The 10,994-nt window shown below is 48.2% G+C and overlaps 2 protein-coding genes across 2 annotated transcripts; both read left to right on the top strand.

The window, feature by feature from the left end:
* Positions 1–1,129: 1,129 nt before the first annotated feature.
* Positions 1,130–4,379, top strand: LOC109777964 (protein NRT1/ PTR FAMILY 4.5-like). Its single transcript, XM_020336528.4, has 5 exons — positions 1,130–1,325; positions 1,459–1,676; positions 2,515–2,955; positions 3,030–3,154; positions 3,278–4,379. Exons 1-5 carry the CDS (start codon positions 1,238–1,240, stop codon positions 4,089–4,091), a joined length of 1,686 nt encoding a protein of 561 aa, XP_020192117.1. The 5' UTR covers positions 1,130–1,237; the 3' UTR covers positions 4,092–4,379.
* Positions 4,380–9,744: 5,365 nt separating this feature from the next.
* LOC141022568 (uncharacterized) lies at positions 9,745–10,654 on the top strand. The gene is made up of 2 exons (XM_073498832.1): positions 9,745–10,043; positions 10,087–10,654. The coding sequence occupies exons 1-2, from the start codon at positions 9,745–9,747 to the stop codon at positions 10,652–10,654; spliced, it is 867 nt and encodes a 288-aa protein (XP_073354933.1).
* The last annotated feature ends 340 nt before the right edge of the window (positions 10,655–10,994 follow it).

The following is a 10,994-nucleotide window of genomic DNA, read 5'->3' on the forward strand; positions in this document are numbered from 1 at the left end:
TCTCCCTATTTTGCAGATTTTGTATGCTCCCCACCCAGGTTGAGCGGCTGCATCCACCTGTTGTTATGGTAGGGGAATACCTACATGAAGAAATATAGTTATTGGTCTTCTCATAGGGATCCTAATTGTAGCACCCTAGCCTGGACTTCTCAAGGGTGAACATACTGATGGATGGAAACCAACCTAATGGTTGATGGTGTTATCATGAGGAGGCAGTGGACCAACAGTGGCGTGATTCAAATGTAAGTTCAGATAACCTCTCATATTTGATTCTTCTTTTGAACCTGAAATATAAGTCTTTGTGTTGTATCCAATCTATTGGATTAGAAAACTATCACATGATTTTGATTGCACACTGTCCAATAGACCTAACAAGATTAGGTACTCAGGGTGGTTAATGCCAATCTATTGCCACAAGCAGGGATACGAGGAGGAAGGAGGAGCACCGGGCGGGGAGCCAGAATAGATAGGCGCCGGCGTGAGGACCACCTCGTCATCCAACGAGCAAGCAGGCATCTTGTTCGGCTTCACGACGCGGTTCAGCAGCATCATGGTCGCAGAGACTAAGGCCTTCTTCGCTTCCAGGTCGGCCGCAGCCACGGCGTCGAAGACATACAAATCAAGCTCGGCTCCTCCCTCACTGTCTCCGCCTAGTTATTTGTTTTTTTCTAGCTGCCTGCAGTTTTGTTTGTTTTGTTTGTCATTGTAGGTTTGGAGTCTTCTTCTAACAATTTGTTTTGTTGTAATTCTAAGTTCTGATATACGTAGTTATCATGTTTGTCCCAGATGCGGGATCCCACTTCATGAATCAGTCAAGGTGCACTCCAATAAAAAAGAACTTGTGCTCGAAAAAATTGATGGATTATGAGCTAGCTTGCAAAATGTTGCTCTCATGATGATGACACATTGATAGCAAAATGTGCGTTTTTGACTTGTTGGTACTTGTGGATTTTTAGTCACATGTACCTCTTTTTCTACCTCGATGTTAGTGTATCCGTTTTGTACCGTCGAAGTTTTACTTGGTAGAAAATAGCAAGTAGAAGCAATGTAATTCAAATAAATGTTGGTGGTGGGTAATGATGGGATAAAATAGGCCAGAATCTTTGATTGGTCCTGCTGATGCTATCAGTCCTCCGAATATGAATATCCACGTTCTATTTATACCCCTCTTATTGTGAGGTATGCAAGAGGCAGGCAGACAAGCAGTAGTGAGTCAGAAGGACGAAGAAGAAGCACCATGGCACTTGGAGCCTTTGTGAATTGGAGGGGAAAAACCATCAACAAAGAGGTGCACGGTGGAGTCAGAGCAGCATGGTTTTTGTATGGTAATTAAGTCACTATACAGGCCGAGTCCTTATTTGCATACATGTTTACACATGCTTGCACATACAATATCTCATTGTAAGCTTCTGAGTTTAAGACATTGAATCACTTTTGTGCGTTGTTTCCGATTTGCAGTACTGACTGTGGTAACAAACGTGGTTATTGTCCCAAACGTGCTGAATATGGTTACTTATCTCCACGGAACAATGCATATGGGGGTTTCGGGCTCGGTGACTACATCTGCTAATTTCTTTGGCGCCACATCCGGGTTTGCAATGATCGGAGCTTTCCTCTCTGACTCCTACATCACTCGCGCCAAAACTATGCTCCTCATTGGTCCATTTATGTTTCTGGTAATATACATCTTCATCTGTTCAGTTATCTACATGATTTCTATTTTTCTATTGACTCAAAGGAGTTATTCTTTGCTTAACTAGAACCAGCCAATAACAGAGACGGCAATAAAACATGCGTTTCTTTATGAATTATGTTAAACATATGCGGCTTTATCAGTAGAAAGAAGTGAATATGAAATCCTAGTATCTTAAAATTATACTCTGATAAGTGCTAAAAATGACTAACATATAGTACCATAGATTTGATTTGTTTTATTATTATAATTTTCTTCATTTCAATGTGGTCTCAACAAATTTGATGGAAGTGTTGTCTGCAATTCTGATGTAAATTTCCAAAGCTGAAATTTGCTTGGGAACTTGGGATACATTTATTTTTTGAAAAAGCAAAATACAGACCTGATTTCGTTAACAAAATCAGCGAGAAAAATTGTTTGAAAAGAAGAAGAGGAAATGTCATCCAACCATTTAGCCTGGCATCGATCTACTGTAATAGACACAAACCATAAGCAACAATCAATTTTGGGTGTACGAAATTGTAAGCGGCGTGGTGAGAATGGAGTATAAATATACCTTACTAAAACAGCGATGCGCCTTTAGCATACCCGCGGTATGCTGAAACTTCAAACTGCCTTATAACTTGTCATGTTTTCATATAACTCAATTCGTGCGAAAGATACAGTACATACTTTGGCATATCCTTGACAATGAAACCCACTTATTAACACCGATAAATGAGGACTTCCTTCATGCCAACATTAATCCGTATTCAAGTAGGGAACTAAGATATGTAATGTTATTGTAGCATAATTGATCAACCATGCATTGATTTGTGCAGGGATATGGACTGCTCGCACTGCAAGCCTACCTACCCTCCCTCCATCCACCCCCTTGCAATATTGAAGCAGAGCCAAACAATTGCAAAGAGGTCCAGGGCAAGAACGCTGCCTTATTGTATGTAGGCTTGTATCTGAGTGCATTTGGTGATGGTTGTATACGGGCTTGCTTGCCATCCCTTGGAGCAGACCAATTTGACCATGAAGATCCCAAAGAGTCCCATCAGCAGTCCAGCTTCTTTAACTGGTATACCTTCGGAATCTCTTTTGGAGGTTTTGTAGGGCTGATTCTCATAGTGTGGCTCCAGGACTACAAAGGGTGGGATATCGCACTAGGGTTGTGTGCCGTCATAGTTCTGCTCGGATTGCTCGTAGTTGCTGCTGGTCTCCCTTTCTACCGCAACCAAGTACCACAAGGAAGTCCTCTGACTCGAATACTGCAGGTGGTACAAGCTACTTCCTGGCTCAAAACATAATGGTATGTTGCTTGTGTTGACTTCAATTTTGCTTCTCCCAGGTTCTTGTGGTTGCCTTCCGAAACAGGAAGATTGAAGTTGGTGAGGGGCTAGAAGAAGCGCATGAAAGCAGTACCGAGGTGGGGACAGGTTACAATCGCTCGGTCTCTCAAACAAATAGTCTGAAGTAAGACTCGGTGAATCGAACCACGTTTTTAATTACTTGCACTTATCAAGTTGCCATAGAGAGTAGCGTACCCCATAAGAGTTTTGAGAATCCATTCCCTAACTCTGTGATGCATGGTGCCAGATTTCTTGATAAAGCTTGCATCAACCGTGGTGAAAAGGGGGACTGGTTGGTCTGTAGCGTGACCAAGGTGGAGGAGACCAAGATTGTGCTCCGCATGCTTCCCATCTTCATCAGCTCCATGATTGGATACATATCGAGCATCATCCTCTTTACGTTCACGGTGCAGCAAGGTGGCTTGACCAACACGAGGCTCGGCAAGATCCACGTTTCCCCGGCGACACTCTTCGTCATCCCCATCACATTCCAGATGTTGATGCTTGCGGTCTATGACCAGTTCATCGTGCCGTTCCTGCGAAGGCGCACGGGCTACAGAGGCGGCATCACCCACTTGCAGCGCATCGGCATAGGCTTTGCCTCCATGATACTTGCCTGCGTCATCGCGGCGGTTGTCGAGAAAAAGAGGAAGGGGGCTGAGGTGCAGATGTCCCTTTTCTGGCTCGCACCTCAGTTCTTCCTGCTCGGCGTGTCGGACGTGACGTCGTTCACCGGGCTGCTCGAGTTCTTCAACAGTGAGGCGCCAGGGGGCATGAAGTCGATCGCCACAGCGCTGTTCTGGTGTGATCTGGGGCTCGCGTCGTTGATGGCCACATTCCTGGTGGATGCTGTGAACGGGGCGACAAGGCATGGTCACCGGGTAGGCTGGCTCGAGGGTGCAAGCTTGAACACTAGTCATCTTGACCTGTTCTACTGGGTTGTGGCTGTTGTCGGATTGCTCGGCTTCTTCAACTACCTGTACTGGGCGAACAAGTATGTGTACCAGAACAATCAACGCCTTGCTAGAGTTGCGCCAACGGTTGATCAGGATTCGCCTTGACATATCACATATGCATGGTATATTAGTACTTTGGAAAAGAGAAGGATGTCTGATTCACTATGTCTTGGATTAGTCAAGTCTGCTGTCACGACTCCAGATGACATATCTGCAGCGGACTGAAAGTGTAGTTCAGTTAACTGCGTTTAACTAAACCGCAACAGAAAGAGAGTGGGGTGTGTTGGGCCGAAGGCCAGGGTTGGCTAGCCCAGGTGGGCAGCTACAAATTGTACGATGACCAATGTGTGAGGCAGCGATAGAAATATCAACTAGTTTCCCTTTCCCCTTCTCCAAGCGCGCGCTCACCTAACCTGCTGCTCCTCGCCTATCTCCCTTCTCGATCCCCTTCTTACCCGGGTCATGACAATCTGGTAATCAGAGCCTGAATTTTTTTTCCCACCACCTCACCGCTGCCGCTGATCTCATACCATCTCGATCGCCGGTAAAATCCACCAGGGTCAGGTGCGAGCCGCTCCGATGAGCTCGCCCCCGAAATCCTGCTCGGGGTTCGGTCGATTTGGAGCGAGACCATGGCGCCGTCCAAACCCTCGGCGCAGACCCGCCGCGTCCTCGACGCGATGACGGAGATCATCGATAAGTTGCAGAACTTCCTCGAGACGGTCATTCGCCGCCTCAAGCGAACCAGAAGACATCCGACGAACGACATCAAGTGCAGCTCCCCTACAACGAGCAGGTATCCACCGAGCTCAAACATCACTCCAAGCAGGTCGACCTCACCCAAGCAGATGTGGATGAGGCCCGCAAGGCCGCCCCAACGGTCGACCCCACCGCTTTGCACAACACCGCCGCCATGTCGCCATCAGGCATTCTGATGACGACGGGCTCCTCCGCACCCGCACCACCACCACCGCCACCTCCCCCGCCAACCTGCCCCGCGCCACTACCCCTCTACACGAGCGGGGCAGCCCAGCTGCCGCTCGCGGCTCGTCAACCACGGCCCGCCTCTGCTACTCCAGCCATCGCCCACGGCCACGGATCGGGATCGCATGACCGATCTGTACACCAAGCCGCCCAAGCACGACTTCCCGCGGTTCGACGACGACGCTCCATGCATCTGGCTCGAGCGGTGCATGTCATACTTCGATTTGTACCGTGTGCCACCACACAGCTGGGTCACCACGACCTCTCTGTACATGGACGGACTGGCAGTGATGTGGCTGCAGGCACACAGTCAGAAACATCCAGGGCTGTCCTGGACAGTGTTCCGCGCGGCTATCGGGGAGGAATTCGGGCCAGAAGAGTTTGAGGCATGGATGCACCAATTGGTTCAGTTGCGCCAGACAGGGAGTGTGCAGGAATATCGTCAGCAATTCGAGACACTGATGTACCATCTTCTGTCCTTGGATCCAACCTTGAGCACGCAGTTTTTCATCTCCCAGTTTCTGATTGGGCTCAAGGACGAGCTACGACTCGGCGTGCGCTTACAGGCTCCTTCCAGCATCACGCGAGCCGCAGTGTTCGCGCGAATCCAGGAAGAGGGGCTAGAGAAACAACGCGCCCCGCGCCATCGGATCGTACCAGTGGGCCGTCCACCGCTGCCCCCAATGGCAGCAGCCCCCGTTCTAGCACACGCAGCAGCAGCCCCGCGCCCGGCAGCCGATGTCCTTGCCAAAGAGCGGCAACTGCCGGAGTTCCGATGAGCCAACGACCTGTGTTTCCGCTGCGGTGACAAATACTCCCGCGAGCACCAGTGCAAGCGCACGGGACAAATCCTGATGATCGAGGTGGGCGAATTCGGTGAAATTTTGTCTGACGACATAGTGCATGCGCTGCAGCTTCTGGATGCACCAGCTTCGCACAAACCTGAATGTTGCTCTCTGAGTCAACATGCAGTTTCCGGCGAGGAAGGCCCTTCCACCATTCGCCTGCGGGCACAGTGGCGATCAGATCATGCTGTTGCTGGTCGACTCGAGAAGCTCTCACAGTTTCATTAGTGAGTCCTTTGCCGTCCGACTTTCTGCACAAACTACCCCCGGTTTCAGTTCGCATGGCCAATGGACAGCGGCTCCTCTGCAACAAGAATGTGCACCAATTGGCATGGCAAGTGCCCGACCACACCTTCCACACCGATCTTCGCGTGCTGCCACTGACTCCGTACGACGGTGTTCTGGGCATCGACTGGCTTTCAGCTCACAGCCCAATGTTGTGTCACTAGCAATTGAAGACAATTCAGTTCGACACCAAGGGCAAAACAGTTCTGTTGCAAGGAGTCAAAACAACAGATCTGCCTCCCATTTCTGAATTGGATGCATACAAGTTACATCGCATGGAGGTAGCTAATGATATTTGGATAGCAGCTTTGGTTACCATTGAGAAGACTGACAAAACACAAGCTGCAACCGTCCCACCAAATATTCAGAAAGTCTTGTCTGAATACCAGGACATGTTTACTGAACCAACAACCTTGCCCCTGCGCCGTTAGTACGATCATGGAATTAATCTTAATCTGGAGCCAGGCACTAGACCCATCAACACCAAACTGTACCGCTACTCGCCGGCGCAGAAGGATGAGATCGAACGGCAAGTCCATGATATGCTCAAATCTGGTGTCATCGCGCATAACATGAGTCTGTACGCTACACCTGTCCTGCTCGTCAAGAAGAAGGACGGCAGCTGGCGCTTCTGTGTTGATTTTCAACGCCTGAATTCCGCCACGGTGTAGCGTCCAGACCTCAAATGGTCTGTGCTGCTGTGCACCAGTGTCATCCCTGAATCAGTAATGCTGACACACACAGTACAAATGGAGGATTTATAACAGAATAGCAATCACACACTTATTACATCGAATATCTCCAAAGAGATTAAGTATGATAAATATGGCTTAAGGCCATCTAAATACGATAACAGCGGAAGACTTGGAAGATAAGTGAGTCCATCAACTCCAGCGGCATCACTGAGTATAAGACCACGACCTAAGGCACCTTACTCGTCGTCTAAAAAGTCTGCAACATGAAACGTTGCAGCCCAAAAACGGGTCAGCACATGGAATATGCTGGCAATGTAACACATAGAGATTAATGAACAGTAATAATGCTATACTACATGCATATATGGCTGGTGGAAAGCTCTACGGTTAAGTTTTTGCGAAAAGCCAATTTTTCCCTACTTCAAAGGAATAAAATTTTATTTAACTATCATGGTGGTTGTGAAACATTGAGATGGTTGACAGCATCTCAATCCCAATTAAAAGTCATCATTAACCCAACAAAATTAATTAAAAGTAACATGGTGATGAGATTCAAATGATAATCCAAGGTACTAGATACTCAAATTGTCCATAACCGGGGACACGGCTAACCATGATTAGTTTGTACACTCTGCAGAGGTTTGCGCACTTTTCCCCACAAGACTCGATCGCCTCCGCTTGATTCTCGCACTGCATGATGTTTGATAAACGGATGACCGAGACACAGTCTTTCAGGAACAATCACTCTTTACTCCGGGTGGACCGGTACACCTACTTTCCCCTACATCTGCTAGCCCACCTCTTCAAGAGATCCTGTAACCTACTCAACTATGCTAGAGCCCATAATAGCTTGTGGCTGCACACGGAAGTTTCTAACATGAATAATCTTATGATCCCTTTGAGCCTGGGTGGCGGTCCTTATACAAACAGACAACACTGGATTCTCCAGGTGCCTCAATCCACCCAGATGTGAGTTTTAGTTGCCACCTTAGGTAAACCATTATTAACAATCTCACGTCTGTCATGAATATCTCTCAAAACCCAATCCACGTCTACGAGCATAGCATGGCAATATAATAGCAACGTAGAAGTAACTCCCAAGGGTTTGATAAGAGAACAGGTAATAGGTACTACCTCAACTACTTCCCAATTCCCACAATTTAATTAGATCCTAATCATGCAATTGTTTGAGGAATAGATCTAATGCAATAAAACTGGGTATGGAAAGTATGATCAAAGTGTTACTTGCCTTGCTGATGATCCGCGAAACCTAGCGATTCGAAGTAACAAGCGGCACACTCCGGGTACTCTATCGCAAACAAACAAGCAAACAATAAGTACTTATCTAATGCACAGGTAAAACTCGAATGAAAGATCCAACCAGAAAGTTCAACTTATGAACTCCGGTTTGCAAAAAGAATCATCCCGAACGAAGCAACGAAAGTCAAACGGCGAAAGAAACAAGCTTCGTTTACTAATCTGAATCTAGGTCAAATTTTACAGTAGCAAAAACTTGTTTGAGTAGGTTAAACGGAAAGAGAATATCGAGACGAAACTCTAGGCGCTTGAATCGCCTGATTCCGATAAACGAGCGAAAAGTTAAATAGAAACGAAGATTCGATCAGAAATCGAGATCTGAGATAATCGCGGAAAAATCCGACGAAAAAGAAAAACGGACGAACGGTTAAAGAACGGACGTTCGTTAACAGAGAAAATCCGACGAACGCGTTCGTTAAAACGAACGGGTCGGTGAACGCTCACAAAATAACAAAACCGAAGAAATAAACCGATCTAGGGTTTTTTTTAAACGGACAGTTTTTTTAAACAAAACCGGCAAACGACGGCGAGGTAATACCTCGTCGGGGCGGGGCTCCGGCGGGGTCTCGGCTGGCTCCGGCGAGGGCGGCGGGGTGCGGCGGGGCTCGGGGCGGCGAGGGGCGGCTCCGGTGGCGGCGAGCGGCAGGCGGGGCGGCGGCGCTAGGCGGCGGCGGTGCGGGCTCAGCGGCGGCAGCTCGGCGGGCTCGGGGTGAGAGGGAGGGCGGCGGCGGCGTGGTATTTATGAGGGGGGGGCTGGTGGCGTGGGGGAGGGGGCAAGGCGGCGGCGGCCGTGCTCGAGGCGGACTCGGGCTCGATGGCGGTGGCGGCTGCGCGAGGGAGACGGCGGGGCTGGCCCGCCGCTCGGCTGGGCCTCGGCCCGGTCGGGCACGGCGCAAATATTTTTTTTTAGCGTTCCGCCGAAAAATTCGTAGAAAAATAAATAAAAATCCAAAAAACATAAAACAAACTTTCCCCGTCTAGTTAGAATATTTAGAACAGGGTGAACTTTTTTTGACACAATTTTTTTTTGAAAACATGCTATATTTTTAATGCAATTAAAATTGCAGATAAACTCCTAATAAAATCCAATAAATGATTTTAACACTTTTCCTCCAATATTACAATTGTTTTGGAGAAGTCATATTTTCTCCTCTCATTTATTTTTTTAATGAAATATTTTTCCGGAGAGAAAATAATTAAAACCAAAATCCTCGTTTTATTATTTGATGAAAGTCAAATATGAAAATTCGAGAAAATCCCCAACTCTCTCCGAGGGTCCTTGAGTTGCTTAGGATTTATCGAGGATTTGTCAAAATGGAATAAAATATGATATGCAATGATGATCTATGTATAACATACCAAATTGAAAAATTTGGGATGTTACACACGGTGAAGAACAAGTTTCCGCTCCCTCTTGTCGATGAGCTTCGCGATGAACCTGCTGGGGGAAAATACTTCTCCAAGATCGATTTGTGCGCGGGATACCATCAGATCCGCATGCGTGAAGAGTACGAGGAGAAAATTGCTTTCAAAACTCATCACGGGCACTACCATTTTTGGGTGATGCCGTGTGGATTATGCAATGCGCCGGCAACATTCCAATGCTTGATGAACACCGTTTTCGGCGGCTACATGTGTAAGTTCATAATCATCTTCTTGGACGACATTTTGGTTTTCAGCATTGACCTGCAGGAACATGAAGAACATCTACGTCTTACTCTGAATCTTCTCCGCGAGCATCAACTATTCGCCAAGGCCATCAAGTGCTCCTTAGCGCAGACGAGCATCGAATACCTTGGGCATGTGAATGTGATCTCCCAAGACGGTGTTGCCACGGACACAAGCAAGACCAGCGCCATGCAGCCTTGGCCTATGCCCACGACGCCCACCGAGTTGTGCGGCTTCCTAGGATTGACAGACTACTACCGCAAGTTCGTTCCTCACTACGGCATCATCACCAAGCCCCTTACACAGCCCTGCTCCGCGAGCAGCTCTCCCGCGCCCAGGTGCGCGCTTCAAGAAGGAGGCCGACCGCCACCGTGCCGAGCGCGCGTTCGACGTGGGAGAACGGGTACTGCTCAAACTGCAGCCGTACGCTCAATCTTCCGTCGCCAATCACCCCTATCGGAAGCTCTCCTACAAGTTCTATGGTCCATTCATGGTGGCCGCATGGATCGGAACACTAGCATATCGCTTGCAACTACCGGCAGACAGCTGCATACACCCGGTATTCCACGTCTCCCAGCTGAAGCCCTTCACTCCTGATTACACCCCTGTTTTCTCTGAGCTGCCAAGAGTACCTCACCTTGTCACCGGCGAATCTGAGCCCGTAGCCATCTTGGAGCGTCACATGATGAAGAAAGGAGACGTGCGAGTCATCCAGTTGCAGATTCAGTGGTCCAATATGCCTCTGGCGGTCACCACCTGGGAGGATTACGACACCCTCAAGGAACACTACCCTACGGCTTGCATCTGGGATGGGGCACCTTCTCAAGGAAGGGACAATGTCACGACTGCAGATGACATATCTGCAGTGGACTGAAAGTGCAGTTCAGTTAACTGCGTTTAACCGAACCGCAATAAAAAGAGAATGGTGTGTCTTGGGCCGAAGGCCGTGTTATGTGTTGGGCCCAAGGCCAGGTTTGGCTAGCCCCAGGTGGGCACCTACAAATTGTACGATGACCAGTGTGTAAGGCAGCGATGGAAATATCAATTAGTTTCCCTTTCCCCTTCTCCGAGCTCGCTCTCACCTAACCTGCTGCTCCTCGCCTATCCCCTTCTCACCCGGGTCATGACATCTGCAAAGGAATAATGTACAAGCCTGAAGCATGGACTAGTATTCTGCTGTCATATACAGTATGTGTTGATTGTTTCCAGTTAAT

This window comes from Aegilops tauschii, chromosome 5, assembly GCF_002575655.3.
Source record: "Aegilops tauschii subsp. strangulata cultivar AL8/78 chromosome 5, Aet v6.0, whole genome shotgun sequence".
In the NCBI taxonomy this organism is placed as follows: domain Eukaryota; kingdom Viridiplantae; phylum Streptophyta; class Magnoliopsida; order Poales; family Poaceae; genus Aegilops; species Aegilops tauschii.